At 39.6% G+C, this 27752-nt stretch overlaps 1 protein-coding gene across 2 annotated transcripts; it reads right to left on the bottom strand.

The window, feature by feature from the left end:
* Nucleotides 1-677: 677 nt before the first annotated feature.
* On the bottom strand, nt 678-27752 carry LOC115219049 (ubiquitin recognition factor in ER-associated degradation protein 1). Of its 2 annotated transcripts, none has more exons than XM_029789102.2 (12): nt 27512-27752; nt 21349-21463; nt 17683-17715; nt 16131-16252; nt 15441-15571; nt 13500-13572; nt 10758-10826; nt 9452-9538; nt 7388-7426; nt 5383-5471; nt 1761-1836; nt 678-832 (listed from the first exon to the last, which is right to left on the bottom strand). In XM_029789102.2, exons 1-12 carry the CDS (start codon nt 27512-27514, stop codon nt 773-775), a joined length of 897 nt encoding a protein of 298 aa, XP_029644962.1. In that variant the 5' UTR covers nt 27515-27752; the 3' UTR covers nt 678-772. The 2 variants fall into 2 exon arrangements, with proteins under 2 accessions (XP_029644962.1, XP_036365029.1); XM_036509136.1 differs by lacking the exon at nt 27512-27752 and adding an exon at nt 23224-23326.

Below are 27752 nucleotides of genomic sequence, written 5' to 3'. Positions count from 1 at the left end.
AATTTAGTAAAATAACTTAGTTATCATTCAGCTAGTGTTTGGAACATAAATTGTGACTAAGGTTTGGTGGAAGATTTTAATTCAAAACTTATGAAAACAAGACATTTGTATTACAGAGCCAGAGCCGGTTTCAGCTGGATTGCTATCAAAAGGGTTAAGAATTGTTTCTCTATTATATATTTTAACCTTTTCTTAACTGTATTTATTTTGAGGTGCTCTGAGTTTCTTTCAATTACTTTAAATATAACAAAGAATTTAGTAAAATAACTTAGTTATCATTCAGCTAGTGTTAGGAACATAAATTGTGACTAAGGTTTGGTGGAAGATTTTAATTCAAAACTTATGAAAACAAGACGTTTGTGCCACACAGCCAGAGCTGGTTTCAGCTGGGTTGGGAACGAAAGGGTTAAATATTTAATTATAAGAAAATTTACAGCCCCTTCTAAACACCCACTGCTCCACCACCATAGGGCTCTCAGAACACTTGCACTTTTGTGTGCTCACAATGTCCTTAAGTGGGTACTATTACATAGGTTAATAATCACTGATTTTGAGTGCACAGTCTAACCCTAATTCCATGAATTCCTTGTGAATTAAGCCAGTTTCATTTCGTAAGGTACGTCTAAGGTGGTACCACAGTTTGTCTCTTTTACAACAGAACAGAAACAACACCAGAATCAAAATTTAATGAGAGTTTATTCAACTAGTTAAGTTGCAGTCATAGATTTTGAAGTGTGAAAAAAAAAAAACAATGGAAATAATAAATAATTCTTTACTTCGTAAGGACTTCACCAGTTCCTGAGAAAGCTTCAAATTTAAACTTCATAACCTGCTACAAAAAACAAAAACAAAAACAAAATATAAATAAAAAATACATATATGCATATTTATATACATCAACAACATCAAAATTTAACATTTAGTGTTCGTTTTTCCATGCTGGCATGGGTTGGATGGCTCCTTAGTTGCAGTGAAAGTAATCAATCAAGGAAAATGAATGCAACAAAATCAAATACCCTCATCCAACATGTCCATAAGCCAGCATGGAAAAATATGGCTGATAAAACTAACATGAGGTATGTCTAATAACAGAGATTCAGATCAGAGGGGACCCACCTCTGGACCTTTTAATAATAATAATAATAATAATGAAATTATTGTATACAGTGCTCAGGTGCACCACAACTTCTCAGAAAGTGCATATAGAGTATATGCAGTAATGTAAAAATGTCTGGAAAGCGAACAATGCATGAGTCAGATACATGCTTGCGTGTGTATGGAGGGGAGAAAATCAAGTGTAGTGTTGGTGAATCTCAGAAAGCATGGAAGTTTTGAAGGATGCAGTGCTCCGACAACTAACAACTGATGCCAGCAGTTTGTTCCATGCTTCAGCAACTCTCAGCGTGAAAAAAATGTTTCCTGAAGTCATGGGAGCTGTGCTGTTTTCTGACTTTGTAAATATGTCCACGGGTGTTAGATGGGCGGAGTTTGAAAAGGTGCTCAGAGTTATTGTTTACAGGTGACCAGGAGGGCACATCAACAGCGCTGCACTGGTGCCAAGGGTTGAACACTATGAAGGCCACTATCTCATGTTGGAACACATTCTGCAGTAGGCAGAGATGGCGGGAAATGATGACGATGACCACGATGGTATGTGTGTGTGTGTGTGTGTGTATGACAAGAGCAGGTAATTCGGCAAGGGAAAATAATAATAATGATGATATATTTTATGTAATTATAAAAACAGTGTTAATACTTACATCATTTTCACTTGATGGACGAACAGTTCTGATGAATGTAATACTCCCTGTTTTGTAATCGTAATTAGGAACACCACTGGAATGGATAGATAGGCAAAGAGATAGAAAGACATATAAATTATAGACAAATTGATAATAGATATATATATGTGGAGGGGCAATGGCCTAGTGGTTAGGGCAGCAGACTCGCGGTCGGAGGATCGCGGTTTCGATTCCCAGACCGGGCGTTGTGAGTGTTTATTGAGCAAAAACACCTAAAAAGCTCCACGACGCTCCGGCAGGGGGTGGTGATCCCTGCTGTACTCTTTCACCACAACTTTCTCTCACCCTTTCTTCTCGCTTAGCCAGCGGGGTGGCGTCATTCGAAGGCTAAAACAATGCAAACGCATTGTGACCAGCGATGTGTAGCAACATCTGATGGTCTGGTCGGTCACGAGATATATATATATATATATTTATATAGAGAGATAGACAGATAGATAGATAGAGATAAACAGACAGATATATAAATAGATAGACAGACAAAGAGATAGATAAATAGAGTTAGATAGGTAGATGCTAGAAATATAGACAAATTTATAAAATGTAACACATCATCATCGTTTAATGTTTGCTTTCGATGCTGGCATGGATTGGATGGTTTGACTGAGAACTGACAAACCAGAAGGCTGCACCAGGCTCCAGTCTGATCTGGCAAGTTTTCTACAGCTGGATGCTCTTCCTAACGCCAACCACTTCGAGTGTGTAATGGGTGCTTTTTTCCTTCTACTAGCATGAGGGCCAGTCAGGTGGTACTGGCATTGACCATGCTCGATTGGTGCTTTTTACAGGCCACCAACATGGGAGCCAGTCAGGTGGAACTGGCAACAAATACGCTCAAATGGTGCTTTTTACATGCCACTGGCACGTGACCAGTCAGGCGACACTGACATCAACCACATTCATATGGTGAATTTTACATGTCACCAGCATGGGAGCCAGCCCAGTGGGACTGGTATCGACCATGCTCAAATGGTGCTTTCTATATGCCAAGGGCAGGGTTTAATTTTTTTTTAACAGTTCAGTCAAAGGCCATAGGACAGTGATCACAACCCTTTTTGGAACCTCTGACAAGAGTGGTAAGGGTTGAAATTATCCCTCAAAATGGACACATGGTTTAAATGCTTGTAACAGAATGTAGTTGGCCAAAGACACCCTAAGGTTAGAGTGTGGCTTTATCACAACAGGACAATAGATAAAGTTGACCACTCAAGTCTATATATAGATTATATTGACCCTAGCAGTTGACTGGTATTTATTTCACTAACCCAGGCGCAGGAGTGGCTGCATAGTAAGTAGTTTGCTTACCAGCCACATGGTTCCGGGTTCAGTCCCACTGCGTGGCACCTTGAGCAAATGTTTTCTACTATAGCTACAAACTGACCAAAGCATTGTGAGTGGATTTGGTAGATGGAAACTGAAAGAAGCCCGTTATATATAAATATATGTGTGTGTGTGTGTCTGTTCCCCACCCACTGCTTGACAACTGGTGTTGGTGTGTTTACACCCCCATAACTTAGCAGTTCAGTAAAAGAGACTGACAGAATACTAAGCTTTAAAAAAATAAGTCCAGGGGTTGATTTATTCAAGTAAAACTCTTTAAGGAGTTACCCCAGCATGGCCACAGTCAAATGAGTGAAACAAGTAAAAAAAGTGAAAAACTATGTCAGTGAAAAATTATTTATTTCTTTATTGCCCACAGGGGACTAAACATAGAGGGGACAAAACAAGGACAAACAAAGGGATTAAGTCGATTACATTGACCCCAATGTGTAACTGGTACTTATTTAATCGACCCCAAAATGATGAAAGGCAAAATCGACCTTGGCGGAATTTGAACTTAGAATGTAACGGCAGACGAAATACCGCTAAGCATTTCGTCCAGTGTACAAATGATTCTGTCAGCTTGCTACCTTCATTGAAAAATTATTCTTCCCCGCTCACTTGCCACTTAATTATTTCTCATTAAGTTTTTAATACTTTCTATATTTAATAGATTAACATTCGTCGTTTAACGTCCGTTCTCCATGCTAGCATGGGTTGGACGGTTCGACCGGGGATCTGGGAAGCCAGAAGGCTGCACCAGGCTCCGGTCTTATCTGGCAATGTTTCTACAGCTGGATGCCCTTCCTAACGCCAACCACACCGTGAGTGTAGTAGGTGCTTTTTACGTGCCACCTGCACAGGTGCCAGGCGAGGCTGGCATCGGCCACGGTCGGATTGGTGCATTTTACGTGCCACCTGCACGGAAGCCAGTCGAGGCGGCACTGGCTTCGGCCACGATTCGGATGGTGCTTTTTACGTGCCACTGACACGGAAGCCAGTCGAGGCGGCGCTGGCATCGGCCACGATTCGGATTAACTTAATTATTACTTTAGATGCAGATAGGGTTGTCGAGTGATATAGTCTTTTCTACTCTAGTTGATCTCGGTGGAACATAAAGACAGACAAATATAATCTTTTCTCCTCTAGGCACAAGGCCCTGAAATTTTGGGGGAAGGGGACCAGTCGATTAGATCGACCCCAGTATGCAACTGGTACTTAATTTATCAACCTTGAAAGGATGAAAGGCAAAGTTGGTCCTGGCGGAATTTGAACTAAGAATGTAAAGAGAGACGAATAAAATCTTTTCTTTTCTAGGCACAAGGCCTGAAATTTTGGGGGAGGGGGCCAGTTGATTGGATTGACCCCAGTATACAACTGGTACTTAGTTTATCGACCCTGAAAGGATGAAAAGCAAAGTTGACCTTGGTGGAATTTGAACTCAAAATGTAAAGACAGATGAAATACCTATTTCTTTATTGCCCACAAGGGGGTAAACAAAGAAAGGACAAACAAGGACAGAGAAACGGATTAAGTCGATTATATCGACCCCAGTGCGTAACTGGTACTTATTTAATCGACCCTGAAAGGATGAAAGGCAAAGTCGACCTCGCCGGAATTTGAACTCAGAACGTAGTGGCAGGCGAAATACAGCTAAGCATTTAACCCAGCGTGCTAACGTTTCTGCCAGCTCGCCGCCTGTTGAGTGATGTATGGTTTATTGTTCATTCCATAAACAACTCCTTTATAGTAGTAGGAGCACTCCGTCGGTTACGACGATGAGGGTCCCAGCTGATACGATCAACGGAACAGCTTGCTCGTGGAATTAACGTGCAAGTGGCTGAGCACTCCACAGACACGTGTACCCTTAACGTAGTTCTCGAGGAGATTCAGCGTGACACAGAGTGTGACAAGGCTGGCCCCTTTGAAATACAGGTACAACAGAAACAGGAAGAAAGAGTGAGAGAAAGTTGTGGTGAAAGAGTACAGCAGGGTTCACTCCCCCCCCACCCCCACCCCGCCCTGCAGGAGCCTCGTGAAGCTTCAGGTGTTTTCGCTCAATAAACACTCACAATGCCCGGTCTGGGAATCGAAACCGCGATCCTACGACCGCGAGTCCGCTGCCCTAATCACTGGGCCATTGCGCCTCCACACTCCTTTATACCAACCATTGTAAAATCTTGTACACAGACTAAATGACCCTTCAATAATTACTGACATAACTAAAATACATAATTACTGACACAGATAGCATACGTACCGTTTATGAGCGGCAGGCTGATCAGCAACGGGCTGGCCGTCGGATATTTTTTTCTTGCCATCGAGTCGGTTTCCTTCCCCAGTGAATGCCTGTCAAAGTCAAGAAAAAGAATAAATAATCAAAGCAAGTAGGCGCAGGAGTGGCTGTGTGGTAAGTAGCTTGCTAACCAGCCACATGGTTCCGGGTTCAGTCCCACTGAGTGGCATCTTGGGCAAGTGTCTTCTGCTATAGCACCGGGCCGACCAATGCCTTGTGAGTGGATTTGGTAGACGGAAACTGAAAGAAGCCTGTCGTATATATGTATATATATATATATATGTATGTGTGTGTGTTTGTGTGTCTGTGTTTGTTCCCCTAGCATTGCTTGACAACTGATGCTGGTGTGTTTACGTCCCCGTCACTTAGCGGTTCGGCAAAAAGAGACCGATAGAATAAGTACTGGGCTTACAAATAGAATAAGTCCCGGGGCCAAGTTACTCGACTAAAGGCGGTGCTCCAGCATGGCCGCAGTCAAATGACTGAAACAAGTAAAAGAGTAAAAGAGTAAGTAAAAAAAATCCAAGGGACAGCTGTCATCTTTAGCGTTTATTCATTAACCTTGTTTCAAATTAATCATGAGTTATATCAGAGTTTTGACATTTGAATGATATGATTGTTTAGTTTTTGAATGACATTGTCGGGTAGGTGTAAGAAACCAGATCTTGTCAGTTTGAACATAAAACGGGGAGAGTATTTGGGCTGGACACGGTCAGTTTAACCCTTTAGCATTTAAACCGGCCACATCCGGCCAAAAGTATTTTGCTTGTTTTATGTTCAAACTGGCCAGATCTGGTCTCTCACACCAACCCTACAATGTCATCTTAAAAATTAACAGCTACCTCATCAAAATCTCATAGCTACAAGATAATGCCTGATTAGTTCAAAACAATGTGGATAAAAAAGGATTAAAAGGGTTAAATGCTAAAATATTAAAGGATTTCTTCCAGTTGCAGCAGGCATGGCTGTATGGGTTCAATCCCAATGTGTCATATCTTCTATTGTAGTTTCAAACCAACCAAAGCCTTGTGAAAGACATTTGATAGGTGGAAAGTGGGTTCAATCCCACTGTCTGGCACTTTGGGCAAATGTCTTCAACTACAGCCCCAGGCTAACAAATGCCTTGTGAGTGAATATGATTAAAGGGAAACTAAAAGAAGCCTGTTGTTTGTATGTATGTACGTATATATGTACATACATAGTGCTTTTTACGTATCTCCAGTCCAGGGGTCCTGGCATCTGCCGGGTGCCAGTCATAAAATCGGAATCGAAATTGAACCAATCCTATGACTGGCACCCGGCAGTTGCCAGGACCCCTGGACTGGAGATAAGTAAAAAGCACTATCCGAATCGTGGCCAATGCCAGTGCCGCCTCGACTAGCTTCCGTGTCGGTAGCACGTAAAAAGCACCATCCGAATCGTGGCCGAAGCCAGTGCCGCCTCGACTGGCTTCTGTGCCGATGGCATGTAAAATGCACCAATCCGACCGTGGCCGATGCCAGCCTCGCCTGGCACCAGTGCAGGTGGCATGTAAAAAGCACCCACTACACTCACGGAGTGGTTGGCGTTAGGAAGGGCATCCAGCTGTAGAAACATTGCCAGATAAGACCTGAGCCTCGTGCAGCCTTCTGGCTTCCCAGATCCCCGGTCGAACCGTCCAACCCATGCTAGCATGGAGAACGGACGTTAAACGATGATGATGATATATATGCTCATTCTGTCATGGGAGCTTGTCTTACAAGTTGCTAGGCAACCTCATTAATGCCAGTGGCAGGAAAAGAGCACCCAGTACACACTGCAAATTGGTTGGTATTAAGAAAGGGCATCCAGTTGTAGAAACCCTGTGAAAGCAGACACTGGGGTTCGATGCAGTTTCCTAACTTCTCAGATCCTGTTGAACTGTTCAACACACGTCAACATAGAATACAGACATTAAACGATGATGATGATATATAGTTGAGTTACTTACACAGAATTGAGGTGCTGTTTGCTGTGAGTCTGAGGTAATCTAGAAAAAAATAAAGTTAATGTCATTTAAATATGTAAAATTTATTTATTAAATTTACATTTAATGTAAAATTTACCAATTACATTTTAACATACAATGCCATCTTATCTAATTTTTATCTTTTATACGAGTCATTGAAGGAAGTTCTACATGAAGGCGCAGGAGTGGCTGTGTGGTAAGTAGCTTGCTAACCAACCACATGGTTCCGGGTTCAGTCCCACTGCGTGGCATCTTGGGCAAGTGTCTTCTGCTATAGCCTCGGGCCGACCAAAGCCTTGTGAGTGGATTTGGTAGACGGAAACTGAAAGAAGCCTGTCGTATATGTGTATATATACATATGTGTGTGTGTGTGTGTGTTTGTCCCCCTAGCATTGCTTGACAACCGATGCTGGTGTGTTTACGTCCCCGTCACTTAGCGGTTCGGCAAAAAGAGACGATAGAATAAGTACTGGGCTTACAAAGAATAAGTTCCGGGGTTGATTTGCTCGACTAAAGGCGGTGCTCCAGCATGGCCGCAGTCAAATGACTGAAACAAGCAAAAGAGTAAAGAGTAAAAAGAGTATGAAGATATAATGATGTTTAGGACAAAGTGAATCTGAGTGTAGCATGTCTGTGAGGAAGATGCCTTTGTCATAGCAAGAAAATCTCCGACTACAGGAGCACCTTTGATTCTATGTGTGGGAAGTTAAGACTTACCAGGGGCTAAATAACAGTTTGTTTATCTTTAGACATTAGATAATGAGATAATTTATAAACAGACCGGATATTTTTTTAGATAATCTATGCTTCTTCTGCCAGTATAGTTAAAAAGCTTTACAACCATGTAGATCTAGGTTTAATCCCATAATGTAACAAAGAAGAGTTTTCCTCTCAGACTTGAAGCCCTCTCCAACAGTATACAGGAAGATGATTCTCCTGCATGAGGTCTTTTCCATTATTGCAGAAGAAGTCCCATCATTCCTCATGCCTTACTTCCCTGGGCATGGACACATTGAAACTCCGACGTCTGGCAGCTGACTTGGCAGACACCCATAAAATTATCAACCATCGTACAAACAATAACTCTGAGCACCTTTTCAAACTCCACCCATCTAACACCCATGGACATATTTACAAAGTCAGAAAACAGCATAGCTCCCATGACTTCAGGAAACATTTTTTCACGCTGAGAGTTGCTGAAGCATGGAACAAACTGCCGGCATCAGTTGTTAGTTGTCGGAGCACTGCATTCTTCAAAACTTCCGTGCTTTCTGAGATTCGCCAACACTACGCTTGATTTTCTCCCCTCCATACACACACAAGCATGTATCTGACTCATATTGTTCGCTTTCCAGACATTTTTACATTACTGCATGTACTTTATATGCACTTTCTGACAAGTTGTGGTGCACCTGAGCACTGTATACAATAATTTCATTATTATTATTATTATTATTATCATAAAAACATGTGAAAAGAAACGAATGTAACTGAAATATTTGCCAATCACTGATAAGGTACATGTATGGCTGTGTGGTTCAGAAATTTGTTTCTTGATGACACTGTCCCAGGTTCAATCCCACAGTGTACACCTTGGGCAAGTGTCTCCTACTATGGCTTCAGGTTGACTAATACCTTGTGAACAGATGATAAAATTAAAAGAAGCTCATTCTACATTATGTGTGTGTGTGTGTGTGTGTATGTATAAATACATATATGTGTGTGTGTGTGTCATTATGAGTGCGTGTATGGTTGTGTCTCCTTGTCCTGACATTGTGTGATAGCCGTAAATGAGCGTCACTGTCATACAAGCAGTGTCATTCATTTCCCAATATCCTGTGAAAACAAGTCTGACCATGGAGGAATAATATTATCTTGCTTGGAAACAGGTGAGGGTTGGTGTTGAAAGGGGCACTGAGCTGTCGAAAATCTTCCTCAAAAAAATTCTGTGTCTCATGCAATTGTGGAAAAGTGAAAATTGACCAATGACGATGATGATGATGAGAATGATATGACAGGCATTTAACAATATCTTATGGAAGTTACCTCATGGTCTTTATCTTCTTCTTCATCTGAAGATGTTTTATGCATTGAGTGAGGTTCTTGATAGCCAACAGGTGGAGCAAATTCAACCTGGAGGAAAATATAAATAAAAACATGAATTTATTTTTCGTTTTTGTGCTTGGTTTGCAAGATTCTTGATGTGAAATCATGTGTTGGAGCAAACTTTGCTGTGCTTTGGGACGTTCATTATGCCAATAATAACATACACAGGGGTACAATCTCACTTGTTTATTATTAGTCAACTGGCAGAATTGTTAGCACGCCAGGCAAAATACTCGGCGGTATTTTGTCCATCCTTATGTTCTGAGTTCAAATTCTGCCGAGGTTGACTTTGCTTTTCATCCTTTTGGGTCAATAAAATAAGTAGCACAGTTCATCTGCAGAAAGCTATCTAAAACTATGTACATAAGCATTGACAAGAAAACTGAAAAACCAGTGTTTTACAAGTGAAACCCCTTGAGATATTTGTTTTGCATTCAATGTCAAACACACCCTTTAATTTCATTGTCAGAAATGCAGTGAAATAGTGACTGACCAGTGACAACCTGTTACCAAGAATACCTTTATTCTATTCTCTAATTAAAACACACCATCCGAGCGTGGCCGTTCGCCAGCCTCATCTGGCACCTGTGTCTGTGGCACATAAAAAGCACCCACTACACTCACGGAGTGGTTGGCGTTAGGAAGGGCATCCAGCTGTAGAAACACTGCCAGATCTGACTGGCCTGGTGCAGCCTTCGGGCTTCTCAGACCCCAGTTGAACCGCCCAACCCATGCTAGCATGGAAAGCGGACGTTAAATGATGATGATGATGATGATGAATTAGGATATTAAACGTAGAAATAATGTCGTTAACTTTATATTTTATCTGTTTAAAGTACAAATTGGTTGTTTCTTCATTTTCATATTTTAAGGGCAAAAGCATTACTTTACAACTACATGATTATGAGTTCAACCCCAAGGCATGGCGTCTTGGTAAAAAATCTTCTGTCCTAACTTGGGGTTGACGAAAGACTAGTGAGAAAAGTTCAATAGATTTAACACCACCACTAAGTCTATTGGGTGCCTTTAGCAGAATGCACACTACTGCAGGTATTCAGGCCCGGTCTCTTGTCTGGGATGAATTTTCTCCCACAAGTTTTAAAGCCCTTATAAAAAACCAGGGGCATACTCCTTTTACCATGGGCTAAACGAATAAAAAAGTATAATATATGTCCTCTCAGTGAAATGTATCTTTCATGTGAAAGTTTGAGAAACAATAAAGTTCCCCAGCAATGGGGGTACTTACATTCATATCACATTCAATGATTGACACAGCAGGACCAGGTTTTGTTTCAAGGACACATAATTCATATATCTGTGAGAAAATACAATAAGAATAAAGACAATTTAGAATAGGAATGGACATGTCGCCTGGGTAGGCAAGGTAGGCAGTGCCTACCCTTAATAAAATAGATTGATAATAACATTTTCCTTTTATGGCAAAATATGCACCTAATTCAATAAAATTATGAAGGTTACTCTGATTACTATGCATAAAATACAAAATATTTTATTTCTTTGTAGATTAGTTGGGCATAATTCGTCCCTGCCTTTCAATCTCAGTATTAAAGCTATACATAGTATTGCTGTAGTACACATGCTGCATACACCCCTACAACACCGTTTTCCTTATGTGTTATAAAGGCAGAAGTAAATCTGCCTACAACTCAGTCTTAAGTGTTTCGCTTATTTTTTATGTTTTACAACATAAAGGGTGCCAACATCCTACCCTGAGTAATTATTGATGGCACATGCCTGGATAATACATATTTCGTATATTGTTGTTGTTTCCCCAGTGACTGTCGAGGATGTTTCCAAGGTTTTATCTGAGTTTGACTGGCACAACTTTATTCACATTATATACACACACATACACAAACATGCATATATATATATGTATATATAAAGTTAATCCAAACATGAAAACACAACAATGCGACCATACATATATACATTATAATTCAATACATATAAGATAATATGATTATAAAAATCATAATATACACACACACAGAAGTATAGTGTTAGTGGATGCTCAGAAAGGAAAGAAAGAAGGAGGATTTAATGTTTCGAGTGGAGCTCTTTATCAGAAACATAGAAAAAGGAAAGGTCCAAGGAAGGGAAGACAGAAAGAAAATCGCCAACGATACACATGCGGTCACATATAGCGGCAAATAAGAAAGTGGAGAGGATACAAAATCGACAAACATCAACTGGTGAACATTCTAGTATGTCTATTTATTCCAATGTCACCGTCACCGTGACCGACCAGGCTATCAGATGTTGCTACACAACGCTGGTCACAATGTGCTTCGCATTGTATTAGCCTTCAAATGACACCACCCCGCTGGCTAAGCAAGCAGGCCAGCAGAAGAAAGAGTGAGAGAAAGTTGTGGCGAAGATAACAGTAGGGATCGCCACCACCCCTTGCTGGAGCCTCGTGGAGCTTTAGGTGTTTTCGCTCAATAAACACTCACAACGCCCGGTCTGGGAATCGAAACCGCGATCCTCCGACCGCGAGTCCGCTGCCCTAACCACTGGGCCATTGCGCCTCCACATTTATTCCAATGTATTAGATGTACACACACACATTTATTAGTAGTACAGAATATCAAATAGAAAGAGTTGGTAATTGCAAGAACGAGGGTGTAGAAGCATCTAATCAGATAGGAACAGGCGATTGAGTAACTGAGCAGATTTCAGTAGGTGCTAGCAATCTGCTCATTTACTCTTGCTCATGCAATTACCAACACTTTCTATTTGATATTCTATACTACTAATGTGTATGTATTCATCTAATACATTGAAATAAACAGACCTACTAGAATGTTTACTGGCTAATGTCTGTCCATTTTGTATCCTCTCTACTTTCTTATTTGCCATATAAATCAAGGATAAACTATTTTTTACCCCCACCCATATATAACACTTAATTGCGAGATTGCCACACAATAACTAACACTTGGGTATGAATAATTGGGTACACTACCAGCAGTATATTGGATAGGTACTATCCCTTAGTTGGTTTCTCAATCTCTAACTCACACACAGAAATATATACACGCGCCAGCTTAATTCAATTCCTCCTTAGTCGAAAGACACCTGTTGTTATGTCCTGTTATTATTTTTATTGTTTTTATATTTGTGTAACATTGTCCGTTTTTTCCGTCCTTGTTTTTGTATATATTTGCTGCTTTCTTCCAAGGAATCTAATGCTCTTAGCTTAGTTTTTCCTTGGGGCTGGCCAGATTGGAGCAATCTCAAGAATAATCAGCCAAAATTGCGATGATAATCTGGTGATTGACTGAAGAAAGAAAACTTTGAATGACCCGTCCTTGTTTTCTTTGTATCGTCTATCTGGATGTTTTGTGTTCTTGTCCCATTTTCTATTTTATATATTTATATAGTGGCATACGTACACTTTGGTCTCTTATATATGTATATACACACACACATACATACACACACACACACTCTCTCAAAGAGCAGACAAGTTTTAACAAAGGTGTTATGAGTATAACACTTGAAAGGAAGGGAAAGTGTGTTTAATGTTTTGGACATTAGTCTTTCATCAGATAAAGGAAAGAATTAGAAAAAAATCAGGAGGAAAGGTGATAGGAAAGATAAAATAAAAGGGATTAAGGGGCTGGGTGGGAAAGTAGTTCTATGAGAAGGAGTTAGAGAAGAGGAAGTGGCGTTGTGTGTGCATGTGTAGGGAGGTACCCTTGTATGAATATAGGCATAGGGGAAGGTGTGTGTGTGTGGTATGGGGTGAAGTGATTTCTTGAGGTGTAAAAGTGTGGGATAAGGAGTGTGCAGGAGGATGGTGAGCAGGTGTGAATGTAAAGTGAGAGGAAGTCACGGAGGAGGTGAAAGGGAAGGTAGGAAAACCACTGAAGAAAACAATACCCACTTCTATACAGAATATTTTTTCCTTAGCCAAACCAAAGTAGACAACCCATGGAAGACGTCAAGTATTTACACTTACCTTGTCGTTATATTTTATGGCAACAACATCTCCAACGGTAAGACAGGCAAAGTTTCTTAGAGCATTCTCTAACCTTCACGAAGAATTAAGGAGAAATTATCATTTACATAAATTTCGTGCTTTACTTGTTTCAGTCATTAGATTGTGGCCATGTTGGGGTACTGCCGTGAAAAAGCTTTAGTCTATCACTCTCTTTTGCTGAACTGCTAAGTTACAGGGACACAAACACACCAGCAACATTTGTCAAGCTGTGGTGATGATGAAGTCAAACACACACAAAAACACACACACATGACAGGCTTCCTTTAGTTTCCGTCTACCAAATCCACTTGCTAGGCTTTGGTTGGTCTGAGGCTATGGTAGAAGACACTTGTCCACAGCGCCACGCAGTAGGACTGAACCTGCAAATATGTGGATAGGAAGCAAGATTCTTACCACACAATCATGTCTATAATTATAATTACAACATATATAGGCACATGGCTCAGTGGTTAGAGCGTCAAGTTTAAGATTGCGAGGTTGTGAGTTCGATTCCTGCACCAGGCTTCATGTTGTGTTCTTGAGCAAAACACTTTATTTCACATTGCTCCAGTTCACTCAGCTGTAGAAATAAGTTGCGATGTCACTGGTGCCAATCTGTATTGGATCCTTTGCCTTTCCCTTGGATAACATCAGTGGAGAGGGGAGGCTGGTGTGCATGGGCGACTGCTGGTCTTCCATAAACAACCTTGCCTGGACTTGTGGCTTGGAGGGTAACTTTCTAGGTGCAATCCCATGGTCATTTATGATCAAAGGGGGTCTTTACCCTTTAACATATATACCCTCTCAACACCTTCTATTAATTTATACATATATTGTCTGATTGCCCATAATGATAAACAGTAAAGATCGTTTGTCATGGAGAATACTGTTGACAACAATATAAACTGGAGTGCTCACATAAACAGCAAAGCTGACATGGTTTGCAGGGCATGCTCCTGGATCCTTAGGACTTTCCACTCTATAGACACTTCTATTATTCGACTTTTCTCTAGTTTTTCTCGCCCTCACCTTGAATACTGCTGTTCGCTGGGGTTCCCCATATGATACAGGATATTATGAAAAATTGAAGCTCCCCAGAAATCAATCAGCAAAAAAATAGATGACATGACAAGACTTGACTCAAAATGTTCAGGCTTTACTCCCTCCAATGCTGCTGTGAATGCTACATCATCTGTGGAAATTATTCCATCAATATTGCCCAAATGAGATAGGCATCATCTTTAAAATTCATCCAAGGCTTGGCCCCTGTGCCATCCGTCCACTACAGAAATCATGTTCATGTATCACAACACTATGACAGAACTATTTCACCTCAAATGGCTCTGCTCTCTTTAACATCGTGCCAGCCCACATAAAGGAGTAAAGTGATTTCACAGCATTCAAACGGTCCCTAGATGATTACCTTCATCAAATACCAGACAAACCACCCATATCCAGATATGTCTCTGAAACCAATAACCTTCTGCTTGAATGGGCTATGGTGTCCAAGAGCCAACTGTGTATCTCTCCCAGGTGGTGCTATTAAGTTAGACATGGCCTGGGCCAACTTTATCTGAATAATAAATATAAAAAGATTTAGCAATGTTCTCTCTTGATGGAATTTTGTCTGTCACTTCACTGATTATTCCATTCAGTGCCCGTAAATATAACATAGCAATGTAGCTTACCTATGAGCCAATGAGGAAGCTTCTACGTAGCTGTACAACATGCAAGAAACAACAACCAAATCTCTCTCAAATCTCACCTTACTGTTTTGAAAGAGAGGGACAAATTGAATAATGTCTTAGATATACAAAAGGAAAGATAGTTTGAAGTGAAAATCTTTGGGCAAAGGTCTGCTGAACTGAGGTAGACCTGGGGTTAAACAAAAACAACCTGTAACTTATTTTAAAAGGATACACAGCTTTAGGATTTGAAATATCAAGAAATTCTGTTTGTTGAGGCTGGAACTTAGCAAACGTTGCAACAGGCAAATTGACATTTTCTACAGTGAGTTTTGTTCCTTCGTCTAAAAGTAGATTTTTCATCATCTATAAAAATAAAACAAATAAATAATAATAATAATAATTCTTTCTACCATAGGCACATTTGTCTATTTATTAGCGAAGTCTCATATAAAATAACTTTTTGTTTTAATCTTGGAATTAAATGCTTTTGATTTACTGTCAGGTGACTTTTGGCCAATCTTGTATGTGTGTATGTATGTGTGTGTAAATAAATCTTTTCTGACTTGACCTCTTAATGTACTATCTCATATATTTTCATTCAGAGATGTCAAATAAATATATATTTGAATGAAAATATACGTTCACTGTACTCTGAGGTATTTGTCACTTATTTCTAACCCCAAATATTTCGTTTGTGATGTTATTCCTGTTTTCTATCATTAACTATCAGTAATTATCATTTCTATCAATAACTTCATAATAAATCATTACTAATCCAAAATAATTTATGTACTTATTCTTCCTTATATACAGATTCAAAATAAGTAATAAAAAAATATACTTTTTGCATGTAAATTGAAAAAAAATGTGTATGTTGAGAGGTTAAAATATCTTAATTGAGGGCAAAAATCTGCAGGCTTACCCAATATGGTAGATAAACAAGTCCTTCATCAGCTACAAACTCTAAAACACCACAGTGTGTATGCCGGTTTTTCTCAACATTACTAAGCTTGAACAGCATAGGATACATGATCTTCGTCCGGGCTAAAAAGAGGGGGGAAAAAGAAATAAAAAAAACATTTGAAGAGCAACATTAAGCAATGACAAACTAAACGTTTAGCAAAACAAAAGCATTAAAATAATTTTCATTCAGGAATAATGTGATGTAGCTCTGATATTAAATGAAGTGTCAAACACCTGGACTAGGTAAATTAGTAGATCTAGGATTTTCAGGAGCTACAAGTTGTGATGAGTATATAAATGGATTAGCTATGTGTTTCTCAGTGATTGGTCAAGTGATGCAGACATATATGGCACAATGAAGAAATTGGACATGTTTGAATGTCTACTAAGTAAATTTACACACACACATATATATATGTGTGTACATATGTGTGTGTTGTTGGCATTCTGTCGGTTGCGACAATGAGTGTTCCAGTTGATCCGATCAACAGAACAGCCTGCTCGTGAAATTAATATGCAAGTGGTCGAGCACTCCACAGACGTTGTACCCTTGATCTAGTTGTCGGGGAGAGTCAGCATGACACAGAGTGTGACAAGGCCGGCCCTTTGAAATACAGGTACAACAGAAATATGAAGAAAGAGTGAGAGCAAATTGTGGTGAAAGAGTACAGCAGCCCTCCTCCTCCCCACTGCTGGAGCCTCGTGAAGCTATAGGTATTTTCGCTCAATAAACACTCACAACGTGTGTGTGTATATATATATATATATATATATATATATATATATATATACATATAGTCTCATGACTGCTTGTTGACAACTTCCTTCTGTCTTGCAAGGGCAATAATACAAAATTTTTCTGCTGTTTTTACAGCAATTCTGCATTCAAAATATTACTTGCTTCTCTTTTCTAACAAAAACCTCAAAGTAACATATAACCTTGCTTCTCTATCTCAACCCCTTTTTTTTGTGATATAAATATCAAACACAACACTGTGAAAATATATATTAATATATTTTCAGCAAAACTGTTACACAAAAACATTTTCTATGTGAAATGAACTTGTTTTATTTAAACAAAATTATATGTATATGAATAAACATTTAAAACATTTCCAACCTGTTGTCCCACACACACACACACAAAAGGTGACCCCAAAGTAGGTTTACAGTTATCATGTAGGCACTTTAAATTTCTTTTAATACCTATTTTACAAACCGAAAAGGGAACTTGACAAAATTAACTAAATTAGCATAGAATAACGGTTTCATATTTTTTTTTTATAATTAAGGTCTAAACTGTTAATATATGAAAGTGAAAGAGAAAGTTGAATAACTGTAAACCTACTTTGGGGCCACCTTGTATGTATTGGTAGTTAGATCAATAAAAAACCCAGCCAAATAAATGAAGAGGAGAGAAACAAACAAATAATACATGAACATGTACAAGAAAAATAAAACCCAGATTATGTGTTGGAAGCATGGACATGAAAGAGTTAAATCATACTTACTCAATTTGTCAAGAGCTGATGTTGGCATAATAACTGAAAGAGAAAAATAAATTATGTTTAATACAAATATATATGGAAATTGCAGCTGTGATACCAGTGCTGGTGGCACGTAAGAGAACCATCCGAACGTGGCCGTTGCCAGCGCCGCCCCGACTGGCCTCGTGCCAGTGGCACGTAAAAAGCACCATCCGTTCGTGGCCGTTGCCAGCCTCGCCTGGCCCCCGTGCCAGTGAACGTAAAAAGCACCATCCGTTCGTGGCCGTTGCCAGCCTCGTCTGGCACCTGTGCCGGTGGCACGTAAAAAGCACCCACTACACTCACGGAGTGATTGGCGTTAAGAAGGGCATCCAGCCGTAGAAACATTGCCAGATCAGACTGGGCCTGGTGCAGCCTTCTGGCTTCCCAGACCCCATTTGAACCGTCCAACCCATGCTAGCATGGAAAGCGGACGCTAAACGATGATGATGATGATATATATAATAATAATAATAATGAAATTATTGTATACAGTGCTCAGGTGCACCACAAATCACTTCATTTCTCGAGAAGACGTCAACATTAGAGGAGATTATAAACTTTCTGCTTCTGTATGTTTCAGTCACTTGACTGCGGCCATGCTGGGGCACTGTCCAGAAGGGTTTTAGTTGGACAAATTAACTCCAGGACGTTTTTTTTTAAAGACTGGTACTTTTGGTCTCTTTTGTTGAACTGCTAAGCTACGGTAGATATAAACACACCAACGCCAGTTGTCAAGCGGTGGGGTGGGGGGCACACACACAGATACATACATACATATATATATACATACATGCCTACATATATATAAATATAATATGTGACAATTAGTTAGTTGTCATAATAAAACTCAAGAGTTTCAGATGCTGGAGCAGACTTCAGCCCTGGCATCCAAAACTCTGAGTTTTATAATGACAACTAATTGCCACATATTATAATTATAGATAAATTCCTCTATTTACATAATAACGAGGTCTCATTCATTCTTTTGTTATTATATTATCATTATTAATATATATATATATATATATAATTGGATGAATGAATTATCCTTTGTTTACCATTAACATGGAAAATTCATATATATATATATATATATATATATATATATATATAATGTGAAATAGAAAGATGAATAATCTTGTAGTAGATTAATCAAAAGTTTAACCGATACCTTAGTAGCAAAAATCACAGCAGTGAACAGCACGGTTGGAGGTACAACCATCTGGCGTTGCAACCGTGCAACGTTTTAATTTCAATAATGTTTTATATATATATATATATATAGTACTACGGCACACCGTCGGTTACAACGACAAGGGTTCCAGTTGATCCAATCAACGGAACAGCCTGCTCATGAAATTAACATGCAAGTGGCTGGGCAGTCCACAGACACGTGTACCCTTAACATAGTTCTTGGGGAGATTCAGCGTGATACAGAGTGTGAAAAGGTTGGCCCCTTTGAAATACAGGTACAACAGAAACAGGAAGAAAGGGTGAAAGTTGTGGTGAAAGAGTACAGCAGGGTTCGCCACCACCCCCTGCTGAAGCCTTGTGGAACTTTAAGTGTTTTCACTCAATAAACATTCACAACGCCCAGTCTGGGAATTGAAGCCACGATCCTATGACTGCGAGTCCGCTGTCCTAACCACTGGGCCATTGCGCCTACACACACACACATATATATAAACAATAGGGGAGACCACTATGCGGATCCCTTATATGCTAAAAATAGACATCAAACTGGACATTTTTTAAGTATGCTGACCACTGGTTGAAATTGATATTATTTAATAATATTAATTTCTACTCTTAATATATATATATACGTATATGTGTATATATACATACACACACACACACACACGGCAGTGAAACATGGGCCGTGACTGCTGAGGATATGTGTAAGCTCGCTAGAAATGAAGCCAGTATGCTCCGATGGATGTGTAATGCCGGTACTCACACTCGGCAGAGTGTAAGTACCATGAGAGAAAAGCTGGACCTAAGAAGCATCAGTTGTGGTGTGCAAGAGAGACGTTTGCGCTGGTATGGTCATGTGGCGAGAATGGATGAAGATAGTTGTGTGAAAAAGTGCCACACCCTAGCGGTTGAGGGAACCTGTGGAAGAGGCAGACCAGGAAACCTGGGACGAGGTGGTGAAGCACGACCTTCGAACTTTAGGTCTCACTGAGGAAATGACTAGAGACCGAGACCTCTGGAAGTGTGCTGTGCGCGAGAAGACCCGGCAGGACAAGTGAGTCCACAACCCGTGGCCTTCTACATGGGATGGAGCCAGCCTACGTATGCATACCTCCCTTCTTGGGACACAAAACTCTACTTGTGAAGACGTGTTGAGGCAAGTGAGGATCAGAATCGAAATTGATCAATGGAAATTGCGGATGTGCTACCAGTGCCGGTGGCATGTCGAAACTCTGCTTGTGAAGACCCATTGAGGTAAGTGAGGATCAGAATCGAAATCGATCAATGGAAATTGCAGATGTGTTACCAGTGCCGGTGGCATGTAAGAGAACTTTCCATTTCGCGACCGTTGCCAGCACCGCCCCGTTTCGTGTCCGTTGCCAGCCTCGCCTGGCCCTCGTGCCGGTGGCACATAAAAAGCACCATCCGTTCGTGGCCGTTTGCACGTAAAAAGCACCCACTACACTCACGGAGTGGTTGGCGTTAGGAAGGGCATCCAGCCGTAGAAACACTGCCAGATTTGACTGGGCCTGATGAAGCCTTCTGGCTTCACAGACCCCAGTAGAACCGTCCAACCCATGCTAGCATGGAAAACGGACGCTAAATGATGATGATGATGATGATGATATATATATATATATATATATGATTGGCTTCTTTCAGTTTCCGTCTAGTAATTCCACTCACAAGGCTATGGTTGGCCTGAGGCTATAATAGAAGATACTTGTTTGAGGTGCCACCCAGTGAGATTGAACCTGGAACCATGTGGTTAGCATCCTAAAACATTTCAATTCCCTTTAAATGATAGAAATTAGTGAGTCAGAAAAGTGTTCTGGAGACCACTGTCTATGTATGCTTTGATTCTTTTACTTGTTTCAGTAACTGGATTGTGGCCATGCTGGGGCACTGACTTGAAGAGTTTAGTCAGGCAAATCAACACCAGTTTATATTTAAAATCTCATACACATTACAGCGGTACTTTTTGGCAAAACCACTAAGTTATGAGGGACATACACAAACCAACACCTGTTGGCAAGCAATGTGACACACACACACACTGCAGAATCCACATGGTGGATTCTGCAGTTTTTTCCTACCAAATTCCAATGTGAAAGTAGTGGCTAAACCAAAGCTCCAGAAGAAGACACTCAAGGTATTGTGCTGTGGGACTGGACCAGGAACCACATGGTTACTAAGCAAAGTTTTTTTACCAGATAGCCATAACTTAACATTTGAGTAATAAGTCATTATAAAAATAATTAGAAAATAATTATTAACAGCCTTCCATACTTCTAGAATTGGTAAGTACCAGTATCACAAGTGCTGGGTTTGATATAATTAACAAAATACCATTGATAGTGATGGTGCTCCAGTATGGCCACAGTTCATAGGCTGACACCAATAAAATACTCAAAATTTAAACCGAAATAAAGATGAAAGTAAAATACTTACTTTTGCCACCTTTCTCCACATCCCGTTCTCGCTCTCTCATTAATGAGACAGAATAGCATCTGTAGCTACTTTTGAAAGATTGTTCCATGTCAGGAAACAAAGCCCTGAAGTTGATCTGCAATTATAAAGCAAGAAAAAAAACACACAGATTAAATGCTATTTGTAAAGCAGTGAACTTCATGACGAGGGTCATCAAATAAAGTATCAGTCAAGCTGGCAGAATCATTAGCACGCCGGGCGAAATGCTTAGCAGTATTTCGTCTGCCGCTACATTCCGAGTTCAAATTCCGCCGAGGTTGACTTTGCCTTTCATCCTTTTGGGGTCGATTAAATAAGTACCAGTTATGCACTGGGGTCGATATAATCGACTTAATCCGTTCGTCTGTCCTTGTTTGTCCTCTCTGTGTTTAGCCCCTTGTGGGTAGTAAAGAAATAGTAACCCCTGGCCTAAAAATTGCTAAATTGCTGGCCTTACGCATTAATTGGAAAGAATTAGAGAGCAGTGCATGCCATCAAAGTGACACTGGGGTAAAACATACGAAGCCCAGTATACCCATTATGACTACCCGTCTGATAAGGGTACACTAGGCACATGCATCACAACCATATGTGACTCTTGTACTGGTGGTACGTAAAAAGCATCCACTACACGCTCAGAGTGGCTGGTGTCAGGAAAGGCATCCAGCTGTAGAAACCTTGCCATATCAGATTGGAGCCTGGTTCAACCTCCTGGCTTGCCAGTCCTCAGTCAAATCGTCCAACCCATGCCAGCATGGAAAGCAGACGTTAAAAGACGATGATGATGATGATTATCCAATGCACCTTTGTTTTTTTTGTTAAGACTTGCCTACTATCATCTCTAGTAGGCTGAAATACAATAAAAAGATTATTATTTGTTTAGACACAGCCATACAGCTTAGACCACGAGTCTGCTGCCCTAACCACTGGGCCATTGCGCATACACACACACACACACACATATATATATAAACAATAGGAGAGGCCACTATACTAGAAGAATAAATGAGGAAACTTTGACACAGCTGCTTGTCTGGCAAGAAATACCAGACAAATTTTCCTTGGCTCATATCAGACAGTCTAAAAGAAAAAGAAAGAGGGTATATTCCTAGAAAAAAACAAAGCAAAACAAGAAAAAAAAAACGGGAAGGTCATAAGTGGAATACATTTGACCAAAGGTCTATCTGTTCTGTGACTCTGTCGCGACTGGATTGTAATTAAACAACAAAAGAAAGTTATGATACAGCATAATTGAAAAAAACAGAAATCTACCGGGGGGAACTGTAATATGGTGGTCGTTTTATCGTCTAGAAATAGCAACCAAATCTCTTTCAAATCGCAGCAAAAAGAACGCATTGATAATATAGTCGGGGAAAGCACTACTTTTGAAACAGAACCGACAGAATGGTCGTGTTTTGAGTGTACTCTATCTAAAGTCTGCAGTTTCAGGGCCAAACAACACCATATTTTCACGATAGATATCAGAAGAAAGTTTAAATATATCTCAGTGGAAAAAAAGCAGAGTTTTAGAATCGAACAAGAGAATTCGTAAGCAAATAAGATCAGGGAAAAATTAGAAAACTCTTTCAAAAATATTTACGTGAAAAAGGTTTCAAAACTGCCATTTATCCATTCCAACTGACAGACTCTTGGAATTTCTGCAAGTCATAAACTAATATTTTCATGCTGTCTTTAAATTCGTACATATTTTTTTTACTATTTCTTCTAAACTCTCGGTAAATTTTCATTTCTTTATTGTGTGTTTTTTATTTTTTCTCAAATTTATTTCCGGGCATCCATCAAGTTTTCTGTTTTAGGGTCCAGAGCCAATAAACGAATTAACAAAGATACCCTTACCTGCTGAATATGAAGCAAATCTAAAGGGTTGTTCCCCTGCAAATGTGAAAGTGACGCAAAATTCATCATCACTTTATGAAACAAGAGACGTAACTCAGTATAACGTTCACAACAATTAGAGAGAGGATGAGGGGGGCGCAAAGAGCCCTCACCACCACTACCAACGGAAACATCGTTATGTAGGTAATATAGGAGTATAGCGTACCGTGATTTTCAATCTCCGATGGTATTTTCCCCACTTCGCCAATTATTAGATTTCGATTTGTCTAAGATAAAGATAGTGTTTGTGAAGGTGGGAGCATGTCAAATGTTTTGGTGGGGCATATGGGTTACTTCAAAATGAAGGCATTAGTAAGTGGTGATGGTGGCGGTTGTCGCGGGCCTCCGTCGTTCGACGGCGAGGATTCAGTTGCTCGATTAACTAGATTACCGCTCCTGAATGAATTAAAGTGCAAGTGGCTGAGCATTCCGCGAGCTTCTGTCTAGTTACCCAGTTTCACTTACAAGGTTTGGGTCAACTCGACGCTATAAGAAATATTTACCCACGATGCCACACTGCAGGATCGAACCCAGGGCATCGTAGTTGGGCTATGCTGCTTACAACAAAGTTTAAACTAAAATTCCTTGGCTGGCAGTGTGGTAAGAAGTTTGCTTCCAAACCACATTAATATAAGGCAGGAAAAATTATAGAAATTTCTTCTACCAGTGGCCTAGCATGTATACAAAGTCAATAGACATATTTTTCACATAAAAATCAGTGAACATTTAAACACAAAAGAGGTGAGCCTTAATAGGTCGGCTTACGTACTAGAAAGAACAGTCAAAAAGTCCAAACCATAGTTAAGAGCAATTTTAAAGGGGAATGAAAAATAAAAACATTTACCATGTTTTACAGCCAGACCTTAGGTTTTTAACTTTAATTAGCAAAGAAAATAATTTGCAAGGTGAAGTTCTCAGTGGATTTCAGCAATTTCTGAAGTTTAATCAAAATTTATATTTGGTGCTGATTGAAACTGTGCTTGAGTGGAGGATTTGAAAAATTATAATATATAAGGATGAGACACGTGTGATTTTGTCTCTAATTTAGATGTTAATGTTTTGGCATATCCGCTGATGAGAACTTCATCTTGCAAATTATTTTATTAATAAGATTATCTACGAAGAAAAACAACCAATATCAATGTATGTAATCTCCAAAAACCATGAAACCACATGCACTTTCCACTTTACTATCATGAAAGACAACTCTGAATAATGAAACTAAAATATAAAAATCCACAAACAAGCATAACAGATATGCATTCAGATCATCAGCTGCCAAACGGATATCAATATGGTTTTGATACCTGGGCAGTACCACTCAATCCTTTAGTTTGGATTACTTGGATTCTGACATCTGTCACAGGCTATATTTATTAGCCTGGTGAATCTTCATATACAGAGAGCTTATGAGCAATTTTAACTCAATATCAATCTCTGTGTGTGTATGTATGTGTGCGTGTATATGTATATATAAAATCATCATCATGTCCACTATCCATGTTGGCATGGGTTTAGACAGTTTGAGCTGCACCAGCTTCCAGTCTGATTTGGCATGGTTTCTACAGTTGGATGCCCTTCCTAACACACACACACAAAGTTGTCTAAGAATAATTAAATTTAAAAAAAATGAAGTTATATATTTGGTAATAGAGTGGGTGTATAATATTGTATACATTGATTGGTGTGTGTATATACTTTATACTATCTTTGTCTGTTATCATGAAATGCCATTTTTTTTCTTTAAATTGGCATGAGGAATTAGTGAAACAAAAAGGGTTGAAAAACACTGATTTAAAATTACTAATTGTAATTTTTGCATGTATTTAGTACTACAGTTCCCTGATTGTACATAGGTGAATTCTCCTTAGGAAATGATCCTTACTTCCGTTATCATATCTGTATTTATTTTATTTCATTTTAGCCAGCCTCATAAATTTCGGTGTTTTTCTCTTCATTTTCTATTTTATTCCATCCAAATGTGTTTGTAACATTTCATTGGGCAAGTATCTTCTACTATAGCCTGTTGTATGTATATATATATATATATGTGCCGGTGGCACATAAAATACACCAATCCGACCATGGCCGTTGCCAGCCTCACCTGGCACCTGTGCAGGTGGCACGTAAAAAGCACCCACTACACTCACGGAGTGGTTGGCGTTAGGAAGGACATCCAGCTGTAGAAACATTGCCAGATAAGACTGGAGCCTGGTGCAGCCTTCTGGCTTTCCAGATCCCCGGTCGAACCGTCCAACCCATGCTAGCATGGAGAACGGACGTTAAACGATGATGATATTTGTGTGTGTGTTTGTCCCCCAGCCATCGCTTGACAACCGATGCTGTTGTGTTTATGTACCTGTAACCTAGAGGATCGGCAAAAGAGACCGATAGAATAAGTACTAGGCTTACAAAGAATAAGTCCTGGGGTTGATTTCTTCGACTAAAACCCTTTAATGTGGTGCTCTAGCAAGGCTTCAGTCAAAAGAAAGAATACCCGTATGTTAGTTCATTCCTGAACTAATGTGTGGAGAAGTCTAGTTGCTTCAGCTTGTAGTAAACTTTTAAAACTTGCTTTGTTTCTGATTCTGTACACAACGTGTTTCATTAATAATAATTTCTACTATAGGCACGTGGCAATGGCCCAGTGGTTAGGGCAGAGGACTCGCATTCGTGGGATTGCGGTTTTAATTCCCAGACTCAGGCAGGAGATGGTGGCAAACACTGCTGTACTCTATCACCATAACTTTCTCTCGCTCTTTCTTCCTGTTTCTGTTGTACCCGTATTTCAGAGGGGCCAGCCTTGTCACACTCTGGGTCACGCTGAATCTCCCTGAGAACTAAGTTAAGGGTACACGTGTCTGTGGAATGCTCAGCCACTTGCATGCTAATTTCGTGAGCAGGCAGTTCCGTTGATTGGATCAACTGGAACCCTCGTTCATGCCTATAGGCACAAGGCCTGAATTGTTTGAGGGGGATGGGATTAGCTGATTACATCGACCCCAGTGCCCCTGAAAGAATGAAAGACAATGGCATTTGAATTCAGAACGTAAATAAAAGAAAAAAATAACCAAGTCTATTGCCGAATGCCCGAGCAACTTTCTATTTTATTAGGATTTGTCTACATGGTAAATAATGGTTTGTTTTGAATAAAAGACTGGCGACTTGAAGTGAATGTTTATCTGAACAGAGGTGTAGTATGAGCACATACAATTGTGTTGTGTGTATACTGGAGTATAGTGGATGTGTATGTACACACACAGACATATTGTTATTTTGTCATATGGGGAGAGAGATCAAGGACGTTCTTTCTACCAACATATTCGTTAAGATTACCTGTCAATTCACAGGGGGCATTTTTGGAAAGCTGTCCCTCGAAGTCCCATATCTCATGAAAAAAGAAAAGGGTTTCCCCACCTCCAAAACCTTTTTTTTTTTTTTTTTTAGTTCTCTTGTGTATCAGAATGGAAATAATAATTCTGGATTTTCTTCGAAAACTTGATTCAATTTAACTTTTGTGTTTAGATTTTTGTCCTCTGTCTCCATATCCTTTGCCTTTCCTATGTGGTGTGGGACTTCGAGGGACAGCTGTTGCATAATTCCACTCACTTTTCTCTAGACTTCTCTGATCTCACTAAAATCAACTATGAAAGGCGTTCCAACCGTGACCCCAAATAAATCTTGATTACAGTTGGCAACTATCATCATTACTTTGAATAGTCATTGTTTCGCCCCAGGTCAGCCCTGAAGGCATTCCGGCCATGACCATCACGTCTACATTTTGGCGTTCTTTCTAATGAATCTTACATTCCCACCACTATTTTTAAGAATTTAGAAATTGAGCGACATTTGACTGCTATTTTTAGATCGAGCGACAGCGTAGAAACGAACTTCGAAGGCTTGCGTGGGATGAAGCTAATTCAAAGTTCTTGGTATTCCAACAATGGCCATCACCTCTATTTAAGGATATCTGGGACGTCATACGGCGTCATTAGAAGATTTTTGGCTGCTATTTCTACCGGATCGAACTTTCTATATTTTTTTTTGCACCCATCCTATGTAAAACCTGGTGTTTAAAAGATCTCCCATATGTAAAGATTAAATATATATGAAATTAACGAGCGTTTTGTCTCGGCCACTGTTGATTCGAGATCCTTCTTTCATATCACACAGCACCGTTATCAAAACAAACCCAAGAATTCATATCGTTGTCACGAAAAGTTGAATAAACAATAAAGCAAAGACTTACCATTGGAATTGTTTTTCTTCAAAAATCTACACAAATAAGGTTAATTAAAATATCAATATTCTCAATATGGAATTAAAATATATCAACAAAGATATATCCTTGGGAGATGATATTGCCTATTTAATCCTTATAATTATATATATATACTCGTTAAAAGTAAATATTATTGAGAGAATTTAACTCAATCAAAATAAAAAAAGGATGGAAATCCAGAAAACGAAATTTTCATCAGTAGGATGTT

This window comes from Octopus sinensis, linkage group LG14 (genome assembly GCF_006345805.1).
Source record: "Octopus sinensis linkage group LG14, ASM634580v1, whole genome shotgun sequence".
Lineage (NCBI taxonomy): Eukaryota > Metazoa > Mollusca > Cephalopoda > Octopoda > Octopodidae > Octopus > Octopus sinensis.
Note: the sequence above shows the minus strand (reverse complement) of the source record. Positions and strands in the feature narration are given on the sequence as shown.

Excerpts from the sequence above, each read along its gene's own strand:
- LOC115219049 (XM_036509136.1), bottom strand. The coding sequence starts at position 23,292 with ATGATGAATTTTGCGTCACTTTCACATTTGCAGGGGAACAACCCTTTA. Across the intron at positions 13,573-15,440 it reads ATTTCAAATCCTAAAGCTGT|GTTAGAGAATGCTCTAAGAA; the intron begins GTATCCTTTTAA and ends TTCTTCGTGAAG. Across the intron at positions 10,827-13,499 it reads CCATAAAATATAACGACAAG|ATATATGAATTATGTGTCCT; the intron begins GTAAGTGTAAAT and ends ATTTTCTCACAG.